At 52.5% G+C, this 27,174-nt stretch overlaps 2 protein-coding genes across 2 annotated transcripts; one reads left to right on the top strand and one right to left on the bottom strand.

Annotated features, from left to right (window-relative positions):
• The first annotated feature begins 467 nt into the window (after positions 1-467).
• On the top strand, positions 468-17,911 carry PCP4L1 (Purkinje cell protein 4 like 1). Its single transcript, XM_037149805.2, has 3 exons — positions 468-665; positions 16,105-16,159; positions 16,921-17,911. Exons 1-3 carry the CDS (start codon positions 657-659, stop codon positions 17,061-17,063), a joined length of 207 nt encoding a protein of 68 aa, XP_037005700.1. The 5' UTR covers positions 468-656; the 3' UTR covers positions 17,064-17,911.
• A 2,161-nt stretch (positions 17,912-20,072) lies between these two features.
• Positions 20,073-24,933, bottom strand: MPZ (myelin protein zero). The gene is given in 6 exon segments (XM_037149794.2): positions 20,073-21,292; positions 21,395-21,455; positions 21,540-21,675; positions 21,869-22,082; positions 22,313-22,479; positions 24,826-24,933. Coding segments are annotated over 6 exon segments (936 nt in total). The 5' UTR covers positions 24,890-24,933; the 3' UTR covers positions 20,073-20,998.
• Between the last annotated feature and the right edge of the window lie 2,241 nt (positions 24,934-27,174).

The raw sequence follows: 27,174 nt of genomic DNA, 5'->3' as shown, positions 1-27,174 counted from the left end.
ATTGATGGGCCCTACATGTCTTTCCACTCCTAGGATCTACGATCTTCCAAATCACACAGACACTTTGCGATTTCCCTGCTGTCCTATCACCGAGTCTTAATCCGCGACGTCTCTTGGCTTTTCCCGCTTCGATCATTGCTTCTAGCTTCCCACGCACCCTCTTTCCTCGCCTCCGCAGGCGCACAGGCCGCCCCTTCGCTCTGCCTGCGTCGCGTGCTGCCCCTTCCCTCTCCGCCTTCGCTCCCCTGCTCTGTTTTCCGCGCTCGCGTCCGCGCGGTGCCGCCTCCTTCCCGCGCTCCGGCTCTCTTACCCTAGTTGGAAATGCAGCAGGCCTCCGAGCCTGCCTCCATTGGGTGCGAGGGGCTGTCACTCTTCGGCGGAGGGCGCTCCTATTGGTCGGGCTGGAGGCGGGGCCGAGCTGACTATAAAAGGCGGGACGCGAGGCGCGCCCGGCGGAGCGGCTCTGACGGGACTGCGGGGACGCGAGCGGACGCCGGGCGCCCAGTGAGCGCCGAGAGCCAGCACCGAGCCCGGGCCCCGCACTGACTCTCCTCGCCCCGGCGGTCGGCAGTCGTGCCGGCAGCCCAGCGGCGACTCGCCACCGTCCGGGCCGCGCCTCACAGCACGTGCCGCCCGCTCCGTCAGCCGCCGCCGCGATGAGCGAGGTGAGCGGGGCTGCGGGACTGGCGCCCCCGGCCGCGGGCCCGGAGTCGGGGGTCGAGGATGTGCCTCAGCGGGGCGAGGGGGACGCACCCCGGGGTCTGGGGGACGAGGGGACGGAGGTCCCCGCGAGCCGCCCGCTGCCTCGGGCTCGCGTCCCGGCTGCCGCCCTCCCTTCGCCCGGACCTCTGAGGAGATCGCCGGCGTGTCCCGCGTCCGCGTCCCGGGCCGCCCCCTGCGCCCCCCACAGCCGCCGGCGTCCCACCCGCTGGTCAGGGGCCCCGAGAGGGGCCCTGGGGAGCGGACCGGCCTCCGCCCGGCTGCCGGGGTGCGGGGCGCGTCGGGGCAGGAGCGGGCAGCGCCCCCCAGCCGGGCTCTTCCGTCCCGGGCGAACTCGGCGGGGCGGCCGCGCAGCCCCTGCCGGCGCCGGACCTCCTGCGCCGCCCCCTCGGCCGCCGCGCTCTGACCGCGCTGGCGGGGTCCCGGGCGGGTGGGCGACCCTCCGGGTGCCTCATTCTCGGCGTTTTATCTGTCAGGTGGCGGTGATGCCGGTCCCGCGGGACTCCCCGCGAGCATGGACGCCGGGCACAGAGCAGGCGCCCAGCGCCCCCTGTGCCTGTCGCCCGCGTCAGAGGCTGCAGGAAACCGGCGCGAGGCCTCCGGGGGTCGGGTCGTGCAGGGACAGCGGCCCCCGGGGCCCGGGGCACGTCCCCGTCCTCAGCAGGACTCCGCTGGCAGCTGCTGCCCGGGAGCCGGGCAGCACGGCGCGTCCTGGTTGCCGTGTCCTCTGGGTCTGGGGGCCGAGGACGGACGCGAGCGGCGGGCTGTGGCCGCGACCACGGCGGCCTTCTGCAGAGAAGCGAACGCGTGGTCCGGCGCTCTGTCCCCTCGCTCGTCTCGGCCCTAATATGAGGAGGGAGGTTTTCTTTGGCCTCTCGTCACTGAGCTCTGGAGTTCAGCAGCCCTTCGAGCGTTTCTAAATCTGACAGCCGCGTTTCCAGCCGTCCCCCGGGAGTGCGATCCGAAGGCCATGCCAACACGCAGCAGTGTGGTTGGCCTGTGCTTTTTTGGGGAAGTGCCCCGCCTCCAGGCAGGACTCCCTCCAGGGGCTGACATTTAGGGTGATGTTTGGTGGAGCGACAAAGCTGTTTCAGCGGTGTTTGAAGGGAGAGTGAAGTCCCCACCCAGCAGCCGCCCTGGGCTAGCCTCAGTCGGGAGCTTAGTTACAGGACAGTGGGACCCTCCCATGGAGACGAGCTGTCAGCACTCATCGGGCCTCCGCTGGGCCGGAGGAGCTGGGTCTAGTCAGCAGTTTACCGTGGAGGCTGCCTCCTAGTACAGAGCTGAGCCTGGCTTTGGGGATGAGTATTTATAAAACCCAGAAGCAGCCACCAGGCTGTACACAGAGGCCAGCCGACTCTGAACCAGACCTCCAGAGGGTCTCTGCTTCCTTAGAGGCCAGGACACAGCCTGTTTTCTTCCTCTTGTAAAGTAGGATGGAAAGCGGAAGTGTTGCCCAGAGCGCTGCAGCCCCAGGGAGACTCCAACCCCCTTTAGTCCTCTCAGCCAAGCCCCAGGATCTCCTTGCTCAGGCCGAAGTGTCCAGCCCAGGAAAGCCTTATGCACCCGAATCTTATATAAGCTTCACATCCCCCACCTGCTTATTTTCTTGCTTCAGAGAAACTGCACGAAACAAGAGGATTTAGGTTCTCTTTAAAGATTCCTTTCAACTGAAGAAGTAGTCTCTAGACCCAAACTATTGAAAGTGTAGAGATTCTGTTGGGGCTGCTGAGAGGGTCTTGGCTCCACTTTACTTTGGTGGCTGCTTGCTGTCCCTCAGCACTGCAGCAGAGCATTTCCATGCCCCAGAAGAGCTGCAGGACTCCTCAATAGCTTGTCTGCAATCACAGCTGCAGGCAGGACTTGATTGCCGTGAATCACAGTCTACTCCTCCAGTTGAATAACTTTTCACTGGTTTCAGTGAAGGATAGGAAGGGGGGATGCATTCAGTCCCTGAGGTTCTTTCCGGCAATCTTCATCAAAAGATGTAGCTCACTGCCTCAGGCACAGAACTGCCGACTTAAAGACTTTGTCATAAGACTTCTTTATCGTGTTACCCGAGTGAATATAGAATGATTTAATTAACATGCAACTTTTAAGGGATATATTACAAATACTTTCTATAGGAAAGCTAAGCAGTGTGATTTAATAAATGCTGAGCAAGATGACAGAGGAGAGAGACCAGTCCAGGATGATATTTATCAATGGGGTAAGTTTGGGTAGAATACTGGGTAGGGCAGGCGAGTGCATCCTTACAGGATGCCTGGTCCCCCACACAGCAGGGGCAGTGAACGTGCCCCAGGGGATAACTGAATAGGAGTGAAAGAAGGGGAAGCTGGAGGCCTCCTTTTCTGGATCCTTCATTTCTGGCGTCCATTATTGATTCCCATAACTGCTAAGTACCCAGGACCAGAGCACAGGCCTTTTTTCTGAAAAGAAAGAAATGAGACCAATTTCTTGACTCCGAAGTGTCTGACTTACAGGACCCAGAGCAATCAAGCAGGTGTCTAAGTAAGATTAGTGTACCTGACGACCAACCATGCTGGACACATAGTCCTCTTGCATTTAGCCACTTGACTTCCAAGGAGAGTACAAAGGCACTGGGAGGAGAAAACCAAAAAGGGGGAAAGAAGGATATGTTAGACTGGCTAAGTAAGTGGTGAGAGCCTACTGGGATTTTGGAATCCTAAGTGCATGATTTTCTAAGTCTGTCCTCCAGAACTGCTGTTCATAATGGCTCAATTTGCCCCAGAATATTTTACCTGCATGAGTAAGCCAAGTCAGAATCAGAACCAAACCACTTTTTCAAAGAGATCTGGATCCTTACAGGTGCCGGGAAACAAGTGCCTCACTCGAAACTTAGATCTCGTCCCATTCTCCCTGAATTGGTTACCGCTTCCATCTGCCCGTCTCCTGCAGACATGCCTAACTGAGCCTCCCAGTCCCAACCCAGGGAGGAGAGGGGTGGGTTACCAACCTGCTGTCCTTGGTGCTGCCTCCCTCCCACAAAGAGGCCTCCAGCTGAGTGTTTGCTTCAAAGGCTGGGGGGGGGGGGGGGGATGAATTCATTTATTTTGGAATGTTAACGCCAGGGTGGGATGCACATTGAAGATTATAGTAATAAATGATGCTTTGGCAGTGCTCTCTCCCCCACCCGCTCCCCTCAGTATGGGGTGAAGGCTCAGCTCCAAGCTGTGTGCAGAGCACCACAAATAACCACTCATTAAACTGTGGCAGCCCCTGCTGGGGGAACTGGCTGAGGCTGTTGACTCACTGTGAACTGGCGAGGCTATGGGATCTGCCTGTGATTCCAGTGGGGGAACTGCTATTCCAGGAAACGGGGAGAGGGACACACCAGGGGCCTGGGGGGTCAATTCCTTTTAGGAGACATTTGAGATGGAAGGTATCTGTGGGTTGTGTCCATGTATTAGGAGAAGAATGTGTGTCTGTAGAACTTAGAGGAAGGATTCCTAGTTCTATTTCTGCTATGATCTTGAGGGTGACCTTGAGCGAGTTTCTGAAGCTGTTTGACTGCAGCCGGCTGCTGCACTGAAAGACTTGAACCGGTTCCAGCAGTGCTCCCAAAGCAGCAGAGCAGGGTCTGTCAGGGGCACCGGGGCATACAGAGACCTCTCAAAGGTCCTTTGGCAGTGACTGTCACTTAACTTTGGGGGAGAACGTGTCAGCAGGGATAGGAGGGCCCCTGGGGATCAGAGGCCTCTTTGTCTCCACTTGGAAGCAGATGCACTAACTCCTGTCTTTCTTCACTTTCTGTGCTTCGAAAGCAAGCAGGGGGCTTACAAAGCCTAGGATTCATGTCTGTACAAAGGCAAGAATGGGGTCCTTTTGGGTTCATATTTAGGGTCTTTAGGATTCAGGCCCTTTTTAGGTTTCCCTGCCCCGGAGTATGGACAGGATTCTGAGTACCTGTGGCTGTTCACGTGAATAAAGTGATTCTAGCAGTGCCGCTGTGGTATGCACACGATGTGTTTTTGTCACATGATATCCCCACTATACTCTGCAGATACAGGGCCTGTGCTGTCCAGGTAGGATGACGTGCTGCTTCTTTCCTGTCTGCTGCTGCTGCAGTTAATGATCTGGGATCTCCCTTTAAAGAGCCCAGTAGGCTGAGGAATAGGGGGAAATCTTGTTAGGTCACCTTTCCCAAGGTTACCTCTACCTTGCTGCTTGGAGCAGAGTGGGTGACACTATCTTGCCTCTTCTGGTGACAGTGGTTGCTGTGGCAACACCCCTAAAGATGAAATAGACAAAGAGAGTAAGAAGCACAGCTAGAGAAGGGGGCAGGGTGAGTAGGCCTGGAGTAGCAGGTACCTATTTGCCAGTAGTGGCGATAGGGAAGCAACATTTAAGTTGCCACTGCTTTGACTATTTTTAGATGCTTTGCCAAGACAATACTCACAAACTACCCTTCTGAGGCAAGGAGCAGATTCACAGAGTCATCATGATGTGAAGGTAGATGAAAGAACTTGATCAAGGGTGTGTGGTTTATTTGCTCCGAGGGCTGATCTGCTTCCCGTGGTCTGTGTCTCAGGGCTCTTGCAAGTGAAATGTGAACATTTGTGGAGCTGCTGCACAGGCAGGGCCTCTCCTGCCCCTCCTAACCCGGGAGGGGTCCAGGGCTACAGACGTGCGTGGCTGCTGTGAAAATACAGTTTCTGTCCAAGCAAACCGTTGTTGGACAGAGGTCTAGAGCCACTGTCAGCACTTTCGGAGCTAGACATTGGGAAGACTGGGAGGTTTGGTTTAGAGTAAAAAGAGATCAGTTATGAAGCTCCTGTGGTCACAGAATGAGCCTCAAGGGCCCTTTGAGCAATTCCAGGGGTCGGGTTTCACCTAGTGGAGATGTGCCCTGTGAAGCTGTACTCTTTGACCTCTGCAATTATCACCAAGCAACATCCCAGGAACTTGACCTTTCTTGTATTCAATCCAAGTTCCATTACTTTACAATGATAACTATTTATTTTTGAAATATTTTATTTATTTTTAGAGATACGGGAAAGGAGAGAGAAAGAGAGAAACATCAGTGTGTGAGAGAAACATTGATTGGCCAACTGTCACACACCCCAACCTGGGGACCTGGCTCACAACCCAGATTTTTGCCCTGACCAGGAATCAAACCAGTGACGCTTTAGTTTGCAGGCCAGCGCTCAACCCACTGAGCCACCCCAGCCAGGGCTGTTAATTATTTATTTTAATACATGCTAGGTGTTTATATACACTTTCTGTAGTTCTTTTCACCCTTCAGGGTAGATACTTCCTGCAGACAAGAGGTCTGAGCACAGCAAGGCTAAGTGACTTACCCAATGTGTCATGGCTAGGAGTGGTGGAGCTGGGATCTGAATAGATAGTGCAGAGCCGAATCCAAACCTGTTTGACCCCACCCACTTTGCATATTGCTGCTTTCAGGAGCTTGAGGCTTGAGAAAGTTTTAATTCACATAAACAAGCATCTACTGACTACCTACTCTGTGTGATATATAGGTTGCAATTGCTATAAGTGACACACAAATGGGAAGTGGGAGATGGAATCTGGGTGGTGAGGGTGGGGACAGGGAGGTTGGACTGATGCATGTACCTATTAAACAGGTAACATGAAACACACCTACACATCTTGAGAGTAGTTCTTCCCCTTCATCCCAGCTCTTTTTCAAGCACATATGCTGAAGGGAGGTAGAGCAACAACCAGGTTTCTTTATTTTTTAAAAAAGATTTTATTTACTTTTAGAGAGATGTAAAGGGAAGGAGAAAGAGAGGTAGAGAAACATCAATATGTGGTTACCTTCGTACTGGGGACCTGGCCTGCAACCCAGGCATGTGCCCTGAGTGGGAATCAAACCAGCGACCCTTTGGTTCACAGGCCAGTGCTCAATCCACTGAGCCATACCAGCCAGGGAAACAACCAGGTTTCTGATACTCCTTGTAGTCTGAACTAGTCGCACCGTGGAGCTCCTCAGCTGTCTGAAAACAGACAGGTTTCAGATGAAGCAGCAAAGGAAATAGGTGGCAGCACTCTTTGTTCCCAGACTCGGAGTGCAAGGTCTGTGTGAGGCCTGAGCACAGTGGTGCCTGCCCTCGCTGGGATTTTCTTCTCCAGGGAGGAGGCAGATGACCTTCAGTCTCTAACCACAAAGTTATCATTTAATGATGTTAGCAGTGAGTGTGATCCAGGAGCAGTACCAGTGCAGTGAAATTTACAGTGAGGCCTCGCCTCACCTGGGGAGCTAGAAAGAGCTTTCTGGAAGAAGGAACCCTTGAGAAGAGCTTGGAAAGACAAGTAGAAATTTTTTTCCCTCATCTGAGGACATTTTGTCCTTGCTTTTAGAGGTTGGGGGAGAATGAGAGAGAAAGAAAGAAAGAGTATTGTTGATATGAGATGCAAACATAGATTGGTTGCCTCCCGTATGCTCCCCAACTGGGGATCAAACCTGCAACCTTTTGGTGTATGGAGGATGCTCCAGCCCACACCAGCCAGGGCTAGAAATAAGCTAGATAAAAGGGCTGCAGGGATAAGAACCATGAGGTAGGAAGGCACGTGGTATATTTTGGAGGTGAGTTCCTGAGGGGATCAGAGGCTGCGTAATGTCAGGTGCTTCAACTGCATTGAGAATTTTGTTCTTCATCCTCAGAGCACAGGGACCACCTGGTCTGCTGTGGTGGTCTGCTGTGTTAGGTGAGAGCAGTGGAGAGAAGCGAATGGGTTAGAGATATCTGGGAGAGAAAGTCAAGAGCACTTCACATTGAATTGGATGGGCAATGGGAAGGAAAGAAAGGTGTCAAGCAATTTCTAGGTTTCTGGCTTGTGCAACTGGATGAGACAGAGAACACTTGCAGAGGACTAGCTTGGGCAGGTAGACCTGAGAACTCAGCTTGAGATGCGTCAAGTTCGAGGTTTTTGTAACACATTCACGTGAAGGTGTGTTGAAGCCCAGGGGAGAGATCTGGGGAGGAGATGTGCATTTGCATCCTCAGGGGCTTCCACGCTGTTCACTATGGCACCCACTATTTAAGTTATTCATTATTACCAGCTTATCAGTTACAATTAAATAAAATTTTAAGTTTTATTCCTCAGTTTCAGCAGCCACACTTCAAAGTACTCAATAACCACTTGCGCCGTGTGGTCAGCACAGATATACAACATGTCCATCATTGCAGAGAGTCCTGTTGCAGGGGTCTGCCAACTCTTTCTGGAATGAGACAGATAATAAATATTTTTGGCTTTGTGAGTCACCTGGTCTTTGTTGCAAACACTAAGCTCTGCTCTTGTAGTGCCAAAGCAGCCACAGATAATAGGTAAACAATGGGCATGGCTGTGTTCCTGCAAAGCTTTATTCACAAAAACGGGCTGCAGACCAGACTTGGCCGTGGCTGTAGTTAGCTGACCCCTGTTCTATTGGACAGTGCAGGTATAAATGATAACCAAAGTCACAGGTACAGATTAAATCATCCAGGCAGAGAGAACAGAGGAGAGCCCATCCCTAAACCTGACAGCTTCTAATAGTGTTGGGCAGGAGTGTCCAGAAAGGCCAGAGAAAACCAAGAAAAAGCCTTGATGTTCCAGGAAGCATTGAGAGGTGAGCTGAGTGAGAGTGCTGAACACTTTGAGAGCTGGGGCCACGTGGGCCTGAAACTTTTGCACTGGCTTGGTGTCATGGAGAGTTGGCTCCCGAAGAGGAGCCATTTCCGTGGAGTAGGAGTGGAAGCCAGGTTGAAGAAGTCAGGTGGCAGAGAGGGTGGGAGGTGAGGAGGTGGAGACACAGTGTTCTGGGAAGCCTAGCCAAGAAAGGGAGAGAGACAGAAGAGGCCTGGCCCCTCCCCCACTCCCACCCCCACAGCGTCCCCAGTCACCTTCCCAACTGCTCTTTCTCACTCTTCGTTGGCTTGTTGACCTCTCCTTAACCTTTTTGCCCCATTTAAAAAATTCAGGCACAGTATACATGCAATAAAACATACCCTTATCAGTGTATAGTTCTATGAATTTTGACAAACATATACAGTTATGTAACATATCTCTATATAATCAAGATATAGAGCGGTTCCATCATCCAAAAATTCCCCCTTCCCCTTTGTTCTTTTCTTCACCCAAGGGTATGTTTTTTTACTGATTTTAGAGAGAGGAAGGGAAAGACAGAGAGAGAGAGAGAGAGACCAGTCAGTCGCCTCCTTTATTTACCCTCCCTGTGGGTCGAACCCACAACCCTGTGGTGCACAGGACAATGCTCCAACCAACTGAGCCACTTGGCCAGGGTGAGGAAGGCTTTCTTTTTTTTTGAGAGGGAAAGGTTTTATGTATAAGAGAGTGAAGGCAATTGATTGTAAGGATTCCTGAGAAAGAGAAAAGGGGAATGAGACCTGAAGCTCAGATGGAAGGAAGGCATCCTCTGAATGCTGACGAAAGCCTGGAGTTGGCCTGGAGAGGGAAAGGGGTACTGCTGTGCTAGGGCCTCTCTGCAGTCTCAAAGCCTGAAGAAAACAGCCTCTGAGCCAGCAGGCCCTCCTGTGCCTCCTTTCCCATGGGAAGAGAGAATCCACACTGTGAAATGGAGAGGAAACAGAAGTGCACTCAGGGGGGACTGGCAGATACCCCTGGGAGGATGGAATGGAACACTGACGCCACTCAGGCCCAGGGGGCAGGGGGAAAGGAACACAGGAAGGGAAAGAAACTAGGGCCCTCTGGGGAGGACAGGAGTTGATGGGCCTCACAGCTGCTAATTAGTGTTGGGTGTATGTTGAGAAGTGAGAGACATTTAGTCCTGTGTGAGCAGTGAGGCTGAACTGAATCAATCTCCAAGCTCACTAGAAAGGAGGAGTGACGGGTTTGAACGTAAGCAGGGGAGTCATTTGAAATGGAAACCACTGGGATGATCCTGCGGATGGAATTCGCAGACTCTAATGGGGACAGGGCGGGGGGCTACTGCTGTGTCACATCCCTCCCTGTGGCTTCTGGCCCTGGGAGTGAAGGACACACATGCAGCCATGGCTCTCCCCCCGAGAGCCAACCTGGGGTATGTCATGAGTCCCAGTGACCAACCATCAAGGTGAAGCCAGAATCGGGGTGGTTAGCTCAATGGGCAGAGCAGGAATAGTCTAGGATCAGGTTCTCTGATGTGAGATTTCCACATCATGGGAGGACAGGACCCTGTTCCCCATGTTCTGGGAGAGTGTATGTGAAGAAAGGGTTGGGGACTGTGCCAGAGAGACTGGTCCTTAAGTACAGCTGCCTGGCTGGGCACAGAGAAGATTGTGATCCTCTGGACTTTCCTTCCAACCTGGGCATCACTCTGCTATGTGGGCGAGCTCTTGTCATTAACTCAGTCTCACACCAGACATCCTCCTCCAGTGTCTGCACACACGTGTACATGCATGCACATGCCCATGTCTTAGCTGGGGGGTGGGACATAGCATAATGTTCAAGAACAGGGATTCTGGCCTCTCGCTGTCTGGATTCAGTCCTGGCTTTACTACATTTTAGCTGCACGACCTGGGGCAAGTTAACCTTGACCTCAATGACCCATCTGTAAAATGAGAATAGTAACAGGGCCTTGCTTCTAGGGCTGTCATAAGGCTTCATTGTGTTAATGCTATAAAGTGCTGCGAAAGTGGTTGGCCCAGAGTAAGAATGAGGCATGTGATTGATGAGGTGAGGGGAGGTGGACTTTCCAAACCATTTCTCAGCTGTTGATTCTGATCAGAAGAGCTCAGTATCAAAAAAGCAGATAAGCACCTGAGGGTTTGTCATCCATACCTGGCAAGAGCAAGAGGCTGAGAGAGACAGGCTGAGAGACACTCATGTGCTGCAGCTCTTGGGGGTCAGCATGAAACCCTGGAGGTGTGAGTTTTATAAAAGACCCTCAAATAGGACGTGTGCTTTTTGTTCACCAAGAGTGGATTTCCATGCCTCCTAGGTTTCCCTGAAGTATGATTTGTCTGGTGGCTTGCAGGTGGGTGTGCCAGAGGACTTGATCCACTTAAAATTGCTGAGTTTCTGGAAAACACGCAGGAAGGCTGGAGCAGAGACCAGGGACCAGGAAAGGGATGGGCACGAGGCGGGGGAGGGAAGCTGACAACCTCAGCACACCACTAACAATGAAGTCCAGAAACCCAGTGTGGAGAGTGGCTGCTTTGAGAACGGGCTGGACAGGGTGGAGGCAGGAGGGGCAGGAGGTGGGAGCCCTGACACCCTATTCTTTAGCAGAAGGTACATGGTAGATTTCAAGGGGTATTATGGGTAGTAGGAGTTTTCTTATATTTAAAGGACTGGGTTTTCTTTTAAAGATTTTATTTATTTATCTTTAGAGGGGAAGGGAAAGAGAGAGGGGAGAGAAACATCAATGTATGGTTGCCTGTCCCTGCTGGGAACTAGCCTGCAACCCAGGCATATGCCCCGACTGGGAATCGAACCGAGGTTATTTGGTTCGCAGGCCTGCCCTCAATCTACTGAGCCACACCAGCTAGGGAGGGCTAAATGACTATTTTTTGACCTCCCCAGTGACCTCTCATAAATTTAAGCCAAACTGAGTTGTGAACCCCTGGGGGCCCCACAGTGGCTGAGCCATGGCTCCATTCCTGGGTCAGTAACCTTAGGAGAGACTCAGGAAGGGGGCAGCTGGCAGGGTGGAAGGAAAGGGGTGGCCTGCTTAGTGGCTTCTCAGAGTTAGCTGGTGGAAGGAAAGCAGAGTTGAGGAGAGGGGAGGCGTTGAGAGTCAGGGCTCATACTTTTTTCCCAAGGGCAGGGCTGTGGTGAGAGGAAAGAACTGGCGGGTTAAGAGCACAGGCTCTGAGTCAGACAGAGGGAAAATGCTCTGAGCGAGGGGAGAGTCAGGGGCTTGCTGGCAACAGAGAAAGTAGGACTGACTTGTAGTCAGAGGTCATGGCACTAGAGAGCTGGCCTCGTGGTCATGACCTCTTGTCTGGACGACTGTCGCCTTGTCACGGAACACCCATCCATGTCATGCTTTTGCAGTATGGACCAACCCCTTATGGTGATGGCCCACAGAGTGGGAGGTGTTACCTAGTCAACTGCTGGGCCGTTACATTGATCGTAAGGGGGGAAATAGTGTTTGGATCACAGGAAGGTACTTGGGAGGGAAAGAGTCATGACGGCCAATGTCCTGAGTCTCAGGAACAGGCCCTCCTGTCATGGAACGTGTCTTCTGGTCAGAGGGGGATGAGCAGGATATCCACAGGGCTTCAGAAACACTTTCGTGCACGTTCTTCCAGATTTTTAAGTAAAAATGTATAGGTGCAGATGAGCAATCTATGTCTTTTATAAACATTGGACCATATCCATTTATAGCCTACTTTAAAAAATATTGGGTAATTATTTTATAACTGCCTGCTACCTCCAGTACTTGCAGAATGCTAGGAATATACAAATAAATCACAAAACTTGAAAAGGTGATATAAGTGTGACCAACATAGCCTGTCCTTTGAAAATCATATGTGATCATGAAGCCGTCTTAATTTGGCCCCAATTTTCACAGTAACATCCAAAAGGATGGGATTGTCTACCTACCTAACAATTTTTAAATTTGAAACCTACTTTTAAGGACACTTTCCCTGTCAAATACATCAGCATTTTTATCTTAATAATTTTCACTTTACTTTAAATTATTATTTTCTTTTAATTTCCCCTTAACTCTTTACTAGAAAAATTGATTCGATAGGAGAGAATAGTTGACAGCACATCCGACTGCTTCCCACCTGGACTCAGGCGTTGTGTGCACGCTAGCATCTTTGCGTCCTGTCTGGCAACGGACGACGCAGCCTGGTGGTTAATAGTGTGGAGTCTGCCGGCCGGATCTGGGGCTCGACCTTTACCATCTCTTAGCCATGTCCTCAAGTACGAGATGGGCTGATGTCTCGGAGATTTCAGGGGATTTCACGGGATGGTGTTTGGCACATAACTAACTGCTCGGCAAATGTTATTTGTGTACTACCTGCCTCTTTCCACACTCAGCCTGGAAGACAGAGACAGTGTCTGGACTGGTCTCTCCCCGCATTCATGCCCAGAACCTCCAGTGCCACTGGTCGTCCTCCCTCTGGCTCACCAAGATGTCTTTTCACCCCTCCTCTCTCCTTGGACCTGTGCTACAGTAGCCCCTTTATGCATGGTTTCACTTTCCACAGTTTCGGTCACCCATGGTCAACCACAGTCAGGAAAAATGAACTAGGAAACTCCAGACACAAACATCACTAAGTTTTAACTTGTGTGCTATGCTGAGTGGTGCAATGGAAACTTGTACTGTCCTGCCCTGTTCCGCCCAGGACAGAGCCTGTCCCTGTGTACAGTGCGTCCACACTTCATACGCTGCCTGCCCATTAGTCACTCAGGAGCTGCCTCTGTTACCAGATCCACAGTTGTGGTGTCGCACTGCCTGTGTTCATGTCACTCTTTCTGTGGCCTGACACGGTGCCACTGTGGCTCTTTGACCCACCCACTGCATCTTGTCACATGGGTGCTGGGTTGTCTCACATCATCACAAGGGTGAGTCCAGCACAGTGAGATATTCTACTGAGAGAGAAAGAGACCCCATTCTCAGAACTTGTATTATAGTACATTGTTGTAATTATTTTATCTTATTATTGGTTATTATTAATCTCTTACTGTGCCTAAGAGATTAGTATCATAGGTACTACACAGTATCATAGGTATATACGTATAGAAATATATACAGTATATATAGGGTTTGGCTCTATCTGCAGTTTCAGGCATCCACTGGGGCTCTTCTAGTATAGCCTCCACGATACAGGGGTTGATTATACTTCTTGCCCCACCTTCCCTCTAAGCTGACAACCTGCTCTTAGCTTCATGGGGAGAACAGAAGCCATCAGAAGAGGACTCACACATTCCCATCACCTCTGCCACCTCTCTTGCATCCGTACCCACATTCTGGGCCTTCATGCCTCCATTGTCAGTGACCTGGTCCCACCTCTAAGGCCAAGCCCTCTGCTCGTGCACTAGACTCATCTCCTTTTGCCTCTTCAGGGCATCGCTCTCTCCTTCTCTGGTAAATCATTCCCAAATATTACCAAAACTCCTTCCCAGGACCCCACATTCTTCCTCTGCTGTTCTCCAATTTCTTTGCTGCTCCTTAAGGCAAAGCTCTTTGACAGAGCCACCTTTACTCACACATCCATCAAAAACTCCAACGTATTCCACCATGAACTTGGTCTCAAGTTTGACTCCTTCCTCCATCACCTCCCTCACCACCACTGTGGGCCAAACCCCATGGTGCGGCTGGTACAACTGCCCCTGATTTTTCTTCTGCCTCTCTATAGTTTATTCACCATCCAGCAGTCAAAGTGATCCTTTAAAAATATCAGCCAATGTTTCCCTCTGCCTCTAACTGCAACGCCATCAACCCAGAAAAGAACCTGAAGTCTTAAGAGGCGCCTGTTCTGGATCCCCACCAGCTGCACTCCTGTGCTGTCTTCCTTCCGCGCTCAGCTCAGCCTCGGTGTTCTTGCTCTTCCTGGAACTTAGTGGGCTCCTAACCCGCCTCAGGACTTTCCCCTCGATGCCTCCTCTGCCTAGAGGTCTCTTTCCCAGACATCCACGTGGCTTACCCTTATGTGTCACTCAACTCTCTCCTCTGATGTCACTCATCAGAGAGCCTTCCTCTAGTACTCTGATTTATTTCCCTTCTGGGCACTTGTCACTGTCACAATTGTTTAATGAGTTCAGGGACTTTATTTTGTGTACTGCTGTATCCCCAATGTCTAGAATAATTCTTGGTATGTATTGGATGCTGGCATATTTGTTGAATGAATGAATCTTGTATTTTTTCTATACCCTATTAGTGCCTAGAACTGTGCTGAACACAGGCAAGTGCTTGATAAGTATTTATCAAACATAGGGTAGAAACGGCAAAATCTGTACAATGCAAACTGGGTTCTGTCGGCTTCTTGGGGCCCCTTCTCTGTGAACTGCTTCAGTGCCCCCCTTGTCTTTCATGACACCTCCTCCACTGTCACACCTCTCGTTGGCATCAGCAGGGCTCCCACGTGGCAAAACCCAATGGCCAGTGCTCTGCATCTCCACACACGCCTGTGGGTGGGACATAGCCATGCTCTTCCACATGAGATGTTTCTTCACATGGGGTGCAGTCGCCACCATCTTTCAGCTTTTCTCTACCTGACTTCTTTTTAATTTTATTTATTTAGTATTCCCCTCATTTCTATAACTTCTACTCACTAAGTATCCCAGGACTTGACCCTTTTCTCCTCTTTCGGCTCTATTTGAGCTCACCCCTCAGTGATCTCACCCAGTCTCATGGTTTTAAATGCTGTCCATGTATGAATAATTCCTCATCTCTATCTGTAGGGCAGACTCTTCTCTCTCATCCATCTTGAATGTCCAGCTGCCTCTGGAAACATCTCCCCTTCCATAGTCAATGGGCAGTGCAGACTTGTCCAAAGCAAGTTCCTGGCCCTCTCAGCTCCTCCTGCTGTCTCTTCCATCTTGAGACAGGGAAACTCCGTGGTTTTAAGTTCCTCAGGCCAAATGAAGTCATCCTTTGGATGTCACCCTCGACTCCTCTCACAATGTCACTTGTATAATCAATCAATCACATGGCTCATAGTTTGAAAATATACCCAGGATCAAACCACTTCTCACCAGTCCACTGCCACCATGCCAATCCAGCTACTGTCAGCCTTGCCTAGTTTTTTGCAATAACCTCCCAACAGGGTTTTCTACTTCCTCTCTTGAACCCCTTTTACGCAAATGAAATATCCTCCCATCTCACTTGTAGTAAGAGTCAAACTCCTTAGAAAGACTCAAAAGGCCCTACGTGATCTGCCCACCCCCAGTTATCACTGCACACCTCCGCCCACTTTCCCTCTTCCCCCTCTCCACTCCAGCTGCATTGGTTTCTGCTGTTCCTCACATAGGCCAGTCACACCCCCACCCCAAGGGCCCCTTCCTCCTTCCCCTCCCTCAGCCCTGCATCCAATGTCAGCTTCCAGAGGGTCTTTTCCCGACCCCTCTGTGTAGAAAAGTGTTTCTCCATTTCCACTCCAGCACTTACCTGTCCCTCCCTCCCTGGCTTTTCTCTGTAGCACTTATTGTCACCTAACATAGGATCGTTTTGTTTATTCATTTGTCTATATACTAGAATGTAAACTCCATGAGGACAAGGTTTTCATCTGTTTTGTCCTCCACAGTTTCCTTGGTACCAATAAAAAACTGGTTCAGTGGGTCTTGATGACCTTTCCACCTCTCTCTGGTCTCAATACCCACTTTCTCAGAAGACCAGAGAATGCACCTGATAACAGGAGGGCTTGGAAGCGATGAAAGTCAGTCTAAGGCAGTTGCACCTTAATACTTCCACGAATATCTAATATTCTGATTTTTCTTTTCCAGCTTAACACCAAAACATCCCCAGCAACCAACCAGGCACCCGGCCCAGAGGAAAAGGGTGAGTGGGGTTGGGGTGGCAGTTTGCAGAGCACGTGGATGGCACGGGCACATGAAGACAGGTAGGGCTGTAAGTCTGGAGCGCCTGAAGTCAGATGTCACAGCAATGCGGACGAGTACGACAAAGCACCAGGGTGGGACTACTGTTTCCACAGGCTTCCTTACACTCTTTCCTGAGAAGTCCATCTAGCAACATTTACTCTTAGACTCCAGGAACTGGCTCTGGAGTGGTAGGAGACAGGCACAACCATAGGAAACTACTCATCAGATGGTCCCAGCCAGTGTCTCCATCAGAAGTGGATGGACAACTGAGCACTGTGCATGAGCCCTAGACTCTGACTTGTAGGACTCAGGAACAAGTCGTGAGAGGAGACATTTGTTCCGTTGGCCCAAGAGTAGCAAAACCCCCAAGTAACTGTAACTGACTCTCAAGCCTAGGTTCCCAGATTAAAATTTCCTTTAAAATTTTTTTATTGATTGATTTTTAGAGAGAGAGAGAAGGAAGGATAGAGAGAAAGAGAGAAATTTGTCGTTCCACATATTTATGCATTCATTGGTTAATTCTTATATGTGCCCTAACCGGGGATCAAACTTGCAGCCTTGGTGTGTGCTCTAACCAACTGAGCTACATGGCTAGGGCTTCTGGACTCAAGGGAGTCAGCGAGACTGGGAGACCTCCCAGAGCCCAGCAGACAGGGCGCCCTGGAGCAAGTGGCTGGGCCATCTGGGTTTCCTCACTCCTGCATCTCTGACGCCTGGCAGGAAAGGCCGGCCCTGCCAAGAAGGCCGAGGAGGAGGAGGAAATTGACATCGACCTGACAGCCCCGGAGACAGAGAAGGCCGCCCTGGCCATTCAGGGCAAGTTCCGGAGGTTCCAAAAGAGGAAAAAGGACCCCAGCTCATGAAGCAGCAGCCTTGCCCTCACCCTGCTCCCTCTGTCCCCACTCCACTGCTCTGACTCCCACACCCCTGTGTCTCTCTGTCCCATTAGCCTTTTGTGCAGGCGAATTTGACCCTTGTATGTTATTTTCTGTGGCCCCCTCACGCCATCATGGCAGGAGAGGCACCAGGGACAGAGGGAGGGTGAAGACTCTAGTTGGCAGCTCCTTGTCTGAGGGTAGACTGGCTTCTGCTCAGGACAAGCCTCCTTGACCAGTACCTGTGCTGTCCGTGAGGTGCAAGTGGAAGAGGCTTTGAGGCTGACAGGGTCGGAGGGACCCCTGAATGGGGGAGGGTGAATAAAGGCTTCCAAGTAGGGTGCCCGAGGGTGGGACCTGTGCACCGGTCTGCCTGTCGTCACAACAGTCTCACTTCAGTTCCCCTCACACCCTCTTCACCACCCCGCCCTCCATGCTGCACCACAGTGGGGACTGGAGCCCTCTGTCCCCGTGCAGACCTGGGTCCAGCACCTCCCACAGTAGCTTGTGCCGAGTTCCACAGAAGGCAGTAGGACTGGGAGAGGCCAGGGATGGCCCTTCACCTCAGGGCTGGGACCCGGGGGGCCAAGGCAAGGACATGGGGACTCAGGAAGATTTGGGAGGAAAAGGGGTGAGGGGATGAAAGTTCGCTGTGTGGAAGATCCGACGGGCATCGCTGACCTGCCTCCTCCAACCCCCACGTCTGGCCCTACACAGACCAAGTGACCTGTGGCCCCCACCTGCCCCACCGTGCAGTCCAGACCGAAGTGGAACAGCCACTCTGTGTGATTTTAGCATGTTTCATAATTATATTAAAACATTTTTAAAACCCTCAAGTGGAGTCACCTAATCTCTTCTGTTTTTTCTTGGGAGGAGTGTGAACACTGGCCAGGGCTGGCCCAGGAGAGGGTCGTGGTGCGATGACACAGGGAACAGGTGCCCGAACACCTCCACATCGAAGCCACCCCTCCCTGCCGCCCCTGGCCAGGCCCCGGGCTTGCTCCCCCACCCACATGGTCTTCGTCTGCTGCCTCGTCACCTCAGCACCTGCTGCTATGTTGCCTACCTACCCCCACACCTACCTGTTCATCAAAGGTAGTGGCAGAAGATGACTCTGGGCCACACTAAAGACTTTAAACCATGAATTAAAGAAAATGATGGCTTTCAAGTGATTTTACATTGTTGAGAAATGGCTCCTATACATTGAAACCAGAGCCAAATGCTTGAAGATCAAGAGAGGAATGCTCTGTTTTTCCCACTGTCCTCACTCCTATTCTTCCCTCTCTTGATTCAATAATGCAAAAGTTAAAACCATGTCACAGTTGTGAATAGGAAATGAGGTGTACTACCCCTGGAAGAGAACCTACCCACAGCACGAAGCCGACCCACACCCAGGTGCCCACGGCTGCAGGGTACTAGGAGCACCGAGTGCAGAAGCACAGGAAGGCCCTCCGTTCCTGGAAGTACCTTCTCCCATGCAGAGCAAAGAAGGAAGTTTTGCATTTGGAATCTGCTCTCAGTGCAGCACAGCATCGATGGTGGCTTTCAGTCCTGGCCTCATGGGCACGGAAAAGGATAATCTCATTGCCACACCTGCTGTGAGTCCAGCATGTGCTGGTACAACAATGGCAGTCCCTGTCCCTTGTTCCCTGGAAGGTAAAGCAGGGTTCCTGGCTCCTGGAGAGGCGGCTGCGGGGAGCTGGCTCGTGTAAGGCTCTCTCCTGCAGGCTTCCGTGAGGATGATCTGGGCCCTGGTGCCGAAATGCTTCCTCCCTTTCCCATTTCCTGCTCTAGAGGCATCCTCCCCCCGCCCCGCCCTCCCACCTCTCACCTCCTCATTCATATTTTAAGGTGGGTAGCAAACAAGCTGCAGCTCTGGGAAAGAGGTCTAACCGGAAAGAGGTTAGACCCCTTCTGCAGAACCAGTGGTGGTTCTCAGCGACGATTCTGAGCCAGCCTGGCCTCTCCACCTGCTGCTCACCTCCTTCTGCCACAGGGTACTCCAACAGAGCCTCCCCTCTACAGCCCACAACTCCTCCTGTAGCCCTGGCACATGTTTGTGTCCCCCATGCCTACTGCTGGGGACGGGATCCTGAACACTGGTCACCAGGGGAGGGCTCAGCGATTTGTTTTGTGAGCAGAACCTCCACGTCCTGGGTGGGTGTCAGGGGAGTCGGGGGAGGTGAGCGCTCTTGTACTAAGTGCTCCGCAGAAGAGACAGGTTCGAGAAACAGCACAGAAGAAAGCAAATGCAGTTGTCACATCTGTGTCACTCATCACTCTTTTGTGATTTTCCAGCTGTGTTGTATCCAGAGCTGGGCTGCAGTCCCGACAAAGGTGGAGCGGTCTGGATGTCTGTGCAGGCGGGTGCTCTGGGATACGTTCCCAAAGTTCGAAGTGGGAGGTGACCTTGGGAGAAAGTCAGGCCACCAAAGGGACAAGGATCCTGCTTCCCTGACAACCTGCTGCCAGGGACTGGCTTTCGGCCTCTCAGTCTTGCCCCGGTGCAGGATCAGCTTCTCCCACCTGGGTCGTTTCCATTTCTTATTCTTGCCTTCACCTCTGCCCTCACATCCATTTGCAGTGCCCTGTCACCCTCCTCTGCCTCTCTCTCCACCCTCTCGGCCTTGCAAGAGTTGTGTGAGTGGCCCTGGCAGCTTCCTTATTCCTGCTGGACCCTCAAGCCCCACTTCTCCCTGAAAGCCCCCCAGGGAGCTGCTTCCTCCGCATCTTCACCATCCTCTCTCCAAAAGTAAACGCAGAGCTTGACACACAGCTTCGCACATAGTATGAGCCCACCGGGTGGTTGCTGGATGTTGGAATGTGTCTTGTGAGCCTATTTCAGAGTTCAGTCCGTTACACTATGTGAGCCCGTAGGTAGCCCAAAGCCAAGTTCTTCACTGACACCAGCTGAGGAGGAGGAGGAGTGGGGGCGGGGAGGGACAGGAGAAGGCAGGGGTGATTCCCAGGAGAATGAGGCAACTGGAGATGAAGCCGTAGCTTCTGGAAATGTCAGTGTTTATTAAACATATTAGGGCATTTGGGGGTTTGAGAAGAAATATACAGAATGTAGAAAAATCCTAAGAATCCCCTGTGGCTGGGAGTGCAGCCTCTTCCCTTTCTCCCTATTTCCCACTTGTTGTTCCTCCTTTCCGTTTGGTTGTTTACAAGCCATTTCTCGAGGCCCATTGGCCCCCTTTCCTCACCCCCTGACCTGTGAAGATCTCCTGTCCCTCTCCTTCCCCGTGAAGGAGACCTGGAGTCTCAGAACAGCGCCCTTGGGTGGTCAGGGCACCAATCCTGCAGCTGAGGTTTGAGGGTGAGGGGCCCCTCTGCTGGCTCTCCGAGAAGGATTTTATGGGGGTGGGGAACTACAAAATCCACACGACGTCATTGGTACTCAGTCATGGGGGGGGCAGAGCAGGGCACAGGTGCACAAACAAACACGATTGAAAAAATAAAAATAGCAACTTAAAGAAACCCTGAAGGAGAGTCTGATCTGGGTGATCCAGGTGTTAGCTAGGAGGACAGGGTGTGGAGCTGGACTGCCTGACCTGGGGCCCGGAGGGTCAGGGAGGGAAGAGGCTGAGGGGCAGGCTGGGCAGTGCAGGGGGTGGGGGTGCAGGTGGCCTGGAGTCGAGGCGCGGGGTGGCAAGGTCCCTTTCTTCTCGGTGCCGGAGGGACAGGCACCAAACACACAGTCCTTGGGGGCGGTGCAGGCTAGGATCAGGCCCTGGGCTCCCAGAAAGCCAGGGGGTGAAGGTAGGGGAGGAAATGACGTGCCTGGGGAATGAATTTTGGAACGAAACTTACATCTCAAGGTTGGTGAGGGCAGGGCGGGGCAGGGCTGGGCGCTAAGGAGGAAAGCCCCTGGACGGGGTCAGAGGAGCCTAGGTCCCCAGCTCTGGCGGGGCCTGGGCCGGTCACTTGTCCGAGTCCAGGCCCATCATGTTCTTGAGGGCGTTCTTGAGGCTGGTTCTGCTGGGGGACTTGACAGCAGGCCGGAGCTCCGAGCTCTGCTCGTCCTTCCGAAGCTCCATCTCGATGACCACCACCTGAGCGCCTTTGGAGGGCTCCGCCCCTGGCCCCCGAGCCCCCGCCCGGCCCGCCAACCGCTATTTCTTATCCTTGCGAGACTCCCCCAGCCCCTTGGACTTCTTCTCACTGGCAGCCTTGGTGCTCCTGCTGTGGTCCAGCATGGCATACAGCACGGGCGTCTGGGGGAGGGGCGCAGGTCAGTCACCCGGGCCCCCCCTCGCTGTGCCCGGCGGCGCCCAGGGCTCTCCTCCCCAGCGGTCCAGGCCCCGAGCCCCGCTAACCTGCCGGCCGCGCTTGGACGAGTCCTTCCCGATCTTGTGCAGCTTCCCCTTCTCCATGGCGCTGCAGGGACAAGAAAGGCTGTGGGTGGGGCCCCGCCGGAGGCCCTCTTCCCGGAGCTCCGCCCCACGGCGGCCTCGCGCCTACCTGAGCCTTCTCTGCAGGGCCGCCTGCCTGCGCAGCCAGCAGTACCGCACCAGGTAGAAGAGCAGCAGCAGCAGCAGCACGCCGCCCAGGACGGCCCCGATGACGGCGCCCAGCACCACTCCGTAGCGCGTTGGCACTGGGAGAGGACGGACGCCAGTGAGGGACCTAGCAGGGACGTGGACCCGGCCACATACCTCTTCCCGGGCCACGGGGAGGTATGGAGGAAGGGGCCCAAACTGCCTCCTGCCCACCGTTCCAGGGCCTGACCAGCACCGGCCTGTTCCCCTGCTTCCCAATTTCCCCAGACTCCTCCGGGTCCCCTCTCACACCTTTTTCAAAGACGTAGAGTGTGACCTGAGAGGTCTTGCCCACTATGTCTGGTGGGTTTTTGACGTCACAGGTGAATGTGCCGTTGTCACTGTAGTCCAGGTTGTGTATGACAATGGAGCCATCCTTCCAGCGAGGGTCCCCTACCCACTGGATGCGCTCTTTGAAGGTCCCCACCTCGTCGATGTAGGGCTGTCCCTTGGCGTAGTGGAAGATCTGTGAGGAATTGGGACTGCGTGTAGCTCTCGCCACAGGACAGGGAAGGTACTGCTGGGGCGGGTGCAGTGCCCACAGGCCCTAGTCCGGGTGACAAATATTGACACTTCCCCAAAGCTGGGATTATGGCTCATAAAGGATTTCCCCCTCCTTAGCCCAAGCTCTCTTTTCCGATATCTCAGAAACACCTTTCCATTCTCCAGTCCCAGGGCCCCCGCCGGGGAACTCACCGAGATGGCATCACGGCCCCCTTCGGGCTGGTAGCGCCAGGTGAAGGAGATGTCATCAGACACCCACTCGCTGGACCAGAAGGAGCAGTGCAGGGTCACTCGGGAGCCCACAGCGCCATGGACCTCCCTGTCCGTGTAAACCACGATGGCCTGGGCTGGGGCCAGCACTATGGGCACAGGAGGTGAGGTCAGGGGAGGTCCAGGCCACCGCAGTGGGGCTACAGCAGGGGTGGAGGCAGTAATGATTTGTCCTGAACCCAAGTCTCCGGACTCACTGAACAGCTGGGGGAAAATGCTGTGTTGGTCCCAGCTGGTCAGTGTGTTTAAGAGGCAATGGAATGGGGTGGCCACTGCCCCTCGAGGACACCCAGGGGCGGTGGTTTGTCTGCATGTCTCACTGTCCCTTTGGCTGAGTATCTAACTCTGAAACTGTCCCTCAGATGCAGGCCCTACAATTTTAAAAATTTGTTGTAAGTCATACAGGGAATACATATCATGTTCTTCTTTTATACTATTCAACTAATAGCGATAAAGCTGAAGTCTCTCTTGACGGCACTCCACCAATTCTCCTGTGGTCCCCTCCCAGACATAACCACTGTCATCAGTTTAATGTGGCTTTTTTCTATGAGTCAAACTCAATATAAATTTAATAAACTCAAGGTATGCAGTTATATATGCTTATATATGTATATACATACACACATATAGATATGTTCTTTTTATATATATATATACACACATATGTATATATATAAAGAATATCTGGAAGGGGTTTCTATGTTGATTCATAGAGACAATCTTGTTTTTTTTAAAAAAGATTTTATTTAATTACTTTTAGACAGAGGGGAAGGGGGGAGAAAGAGAAGGAGAGGGACAGCAGTGTGCGAGAGACACATTGGATCGGCTGCCCTTTTGCGTGCCCCCAGCTGGGAACCTGGTCCACAACTCAGGCATGTGCCCTGACCAGGAATCAAACCAGAAACCTTTCAGTTTGAAGGCTGGTGCTCAACCCACTGAACCACACCAGCCAGGGTGAGGCCATCTCATTTTTAACAGCTACATAATATTTCACAGTACAGCAAACTCAACTTTCCTATGGAAAATAAATGAAGGTAACTAGAAAATGTAAGTCCTCTTCCCTGTCCTGACTGTTCTCACTTTGGAGTCTCCGGCTGCAACACACCTTGCTCTCGATGGGAGGCAGCTGGGTGCAGAGCAGACCCCGAGCCCAGAGCTCAGATGACTGCATCTCAGGCCTCTGGGCTTCGACGCTCCTCACCCACCTTTTGGCCATTCTGGGTCAGTGCCACGCCCAAGACTCACCCACACAAGGAAGGCCATTCCAGAAAGATTATGTGTGTGGGCCAGCTCTGGGCAGGGGCAACTGTAGACCCTTTTGTTCTATGGGAGGGGGAGCAAGCAGCCAAACAGGGAGACCCATTGTCTGAGCAATGTAGGGGGTTCATGCCACGCCCTCATAGTCCTGAATCTCCCACCTCAGCATGCAACATCATTGACTCGCTGTCTAGGCCCTCTGCCTTACAGCTTTCTTGGGAATCTCAGATGTCACAAGGGCAGTTATTCATTGGGCCTACCTCCTATTTTCCCTGTTCTAGGTTTGGCCTCTGCCCTTCAGCTTGGCTCAATGAGTGGGACAGAGCTCTCTTGCCCTGTGCTTCAAGATCCCTCTCCCCAGTCCCTCCCCAGCCCTTCTCCAACATTTTCTCAGGAGAGTTCAGCACAGCCCCGAAGAGTCTAGGTTTGGGTTGAGGACTCAAGAAGCTCACGGAAGACAACATCCTTGGACCAGCTGAGCAGCCCCCCACCCCTGCCCGCCTGCACACATTTGCCTACTGCTCCAGGTCCGTTCAGAGAAGAAGGGCAGGATCCATTCAAACAACCCGCTTCGACCTTCTCTTGCTCACTGAACATCTACCATGGGGCAAGGAAGGGGTCAATCAACTTATGAAGGAAGACAGCTTTTGATGAACAAAACCCTAAAATCTCATAGACTCTTCCTCCTACATTTTCATCCATGTATAGATGATCAGGCCCCAAAGAGAAACTGAGGCACCAGGAGACAAAGGACCCAAGGAGCTGGGATCACAAACCTGGGACTCTTCCTGAGATCACAGTCCCTGGGATTTCCTTTCAGGGAAACTAAGGGTTGGCACCTCCTCACTGGGCAGTGAGTAGGGGCCAGAAGCCAGGCATCTGATCCTCACTCTTCTCTTGCCCTCACCTTGCTTCCCCAGGCCCTCAGCATGCCTCGGGGCATGTTACCGGTTTCCAACCTGGGTCCAGTCTGGGCCACCTCAGGGGAGCTGCCTACATTCTCTTTTCCCTTCACAGAATACCTTTATGCCTCCCTCCAAACTATCTATTTTTTCTCTGAATAGAATACCTTCCTGCTCATGCTTTCTTTGGTTGCAGTGAGCAGTGCAGGGCGAATAGTAGGCAGTTGCTCGGGGAACCCGAGTCCCAGGCCCCCAGGCCAGGGTGGTTCCACTTACCCAAAGAGAAGAGCAGCACGGTCAAGACAGGACTGGGGCTGGGCGAGGGAGCCCCAGGAGCCATGGCTGGGGCAGGGTCTGCAGGGCTGGGAGAGTGGGGGACCAGGAACTGAGCAGGGGTTCCTGGAACCTGCTTAAAATCCCCCGGGGCCCCGATATGAGGGGGCTGTCCTGAGCCAGTAACCAATTGGAGCCTGGCATGTGCAGTTGAGAGGTGGTAGGGAGGGGGGCAGAGTGCAGGGAGCAGAAGGGGCATTGTGTCCTCTGGGTGGAGGGTGGGGGGACACATGCCACCCCATACACAGAGGGCTTTGTGTCTGCTGGCCTCCCCCTGCCCCAGGCTGGAATGTTGGGGGGTGAGGGAGAGGGACAGAAACAGGGACACAAACACTTCTGTGGGGAATAGGAGGACAGGGGAACCTGAACCCTAAGGCCACGAAAAGGAGATTCCTCCCTGGGCTCCTTGCCTGAGCCGATGCCCTCAGAGCCCTGGCAGCCGCAGGCAGCTTCCCTGAGAGAACTTGGGAAGCAGGATGCCCACTGTTACTGTGACCACCGTAGGCTGCCCTACAGGCTTCTCGAAGTGACCAGGTCCTTTGGGAGCCTTCTGTTTCCCCATCTTCCCCCATCCTGGGCGATTCTGCCCAGATGGAAGTTTTCTCCACTGGCAAACACCCAGGGGGAATCCCCTAACTTTCCTCTCTTTGTCAGGAAGCCCTTCAACGCCCCAGACTGCAGTTCAAGCCCATTTCCCATGGCAGCAAGTCAAAAGAACTGGACTGAGTACCAGCTAATGTGCAATGCAGGTAACAGAGAAAAGAATAAAAATGAAGTCCCTCCTTCAAGGAATTCGAAATCTAGTTTGGGGTGGGGGCAGTCAGAGGACAACCCCATCAACTTCAATAAATCATGAGCTTGCTGCAGAATGATGAACAAAGTGCAGGGGCACCCAGGAGACACACATAGCTGCCACAGCAGGGAGAGGGTTTTGTAACAGAGGTTTTCGAAAAATGCATTTTACTTAATCAACGAAGATCGGGGGGGGGGGCGGCGTCATGTCTTGAAGGCAATGTTAGCTGTGGACCAATCTGAAAGGATGTGTGCCATTTTGAAAAGGAGCAGTGTATACGGGTGGTGAGGGCATCTACCTGGGTTGGCAGGTAGAACAGCAAACGCAGAGGCAGAGGTGAGAACGTGCATGTGTGTTGAGTAGGTCTGTCAAATGCTGGGCTTGTTCAGGCAGATCTGGGGCCACCCGCTTGACTTGATTCAGGGGAACTTCACTGCAGGGGTATCATAGGAACTGTGCAGGAGATTGAAGCTGATGTTTGTGGGCCCTAAAATACAGACTGCAGAGGGTGGATTTCACTTGTATTCTAAGAATTTCCTGAAAGGTCTTGGGGTAGTGTTTGAGGCTAATGGGAGTGTCCGTATGCTCAGACCTGAGTTTTAAGACAAATCTGGCCAGAAAAATCATTCAGACCAGAGCTCTCCTGATTGTGGCCTCCTTCCCTTCTCTCCTTGGGATCACCTGAAATGGTTGTGCTTTCATAGAACCTCTCATACTCCAACCTGGGATGTTTTCCCTTCTCTCTTCCCCTGCCTTTCTCCCCAAGCCTTCAATATATCCTGCTTCTCTTTCTTGCTTATTTTTAAGATGAGCCTTGGTATTCAGAAGATTGACTTAATATTTGGTTTGGGTTTCATTGCGATTCATTTTCATCAGTTACGGGCTCTGGAGGTTAATTTGAGGGTTGCTGCTATTCCTGCTATGAAACCCCTGCAGGCTCACCTGCAAGGCCACAGCTCCTGGTACCTTTCTGGCATCTCCCCACATCCCAGATTCAGTGCGTTTCATGACTGGTATTACATTTCCATTATGGAAATGCAAAATAGCATTTGCATTTGATGCAGAAATAACTGAATCTATGCTATTGCAACCCTGAAAGGAAGGTGTAGGAGTGCTAAATATAATAAGGTTGACTAGTAACGTCATGAGCACGTTTTACATCAGTGAGGAGTTGTCTGGTGTCCTCTTTCATGCCTCCTCTTCACTCTCCTGTTCCTTCCTCGCCTGCTCACTCTTTCCCTGAAGTCCTAAGTGCTCTGCAAGTGGTTACTGTGCTTGGACTTCTCAAAGCTGTTCACACATATGTAAGATCTAAGCGAGGTCAGTCCACCCCAACCCAGGTTTTTCTGGCTGTGGGTGTCACCCACAGGCCTGAAACAAGAGACAAGGGTGCCTCGTGTTGGGTGAGTGGGCGTCTGCCTCAGGCGCAGGGCTGCGGGGCTTTAGAGGAGCTCAGGGCCTGGGAACCGGGGCTGCGAGCGCCTCCCCACCTCCCATCC

Source organism: Artibeus jamaicensis, unplaced genomic scaffold (assembly GCF_021234435.1).
Source record: "Artibeus jamaicensis isolate MK-2021 breed Jamaican fruit bat unplaced genomic scaffold, CSHL_Jam_final scaffold_625, whole genome shotgun sequence".
NCBI classification, from domain to species: domain Eukaryota; kingdom Metazoa; phylum Chordata; class Mammalia; order Chiroptera; family Phyllostomidae; genus Artibeus; species Artibeus jamaicensis.
The sequence above is the reverse complement of the archived record's forward strand: the minus strand, read 5'-3'. Positions and strand labels throughout refer to the sequence as shown.

Coding starts and splice junctions, on each gene's coding strand:
- PCP4L1 (XM_037149805.2), top strand. Junction 16,160..16,920: donor ACCCGGCCCAGAGGAAAAGG/GTGAGTGGGGTT, acceptor GACGCCTGGCAG/GAAAGGCCGGCCCTGCCAAG.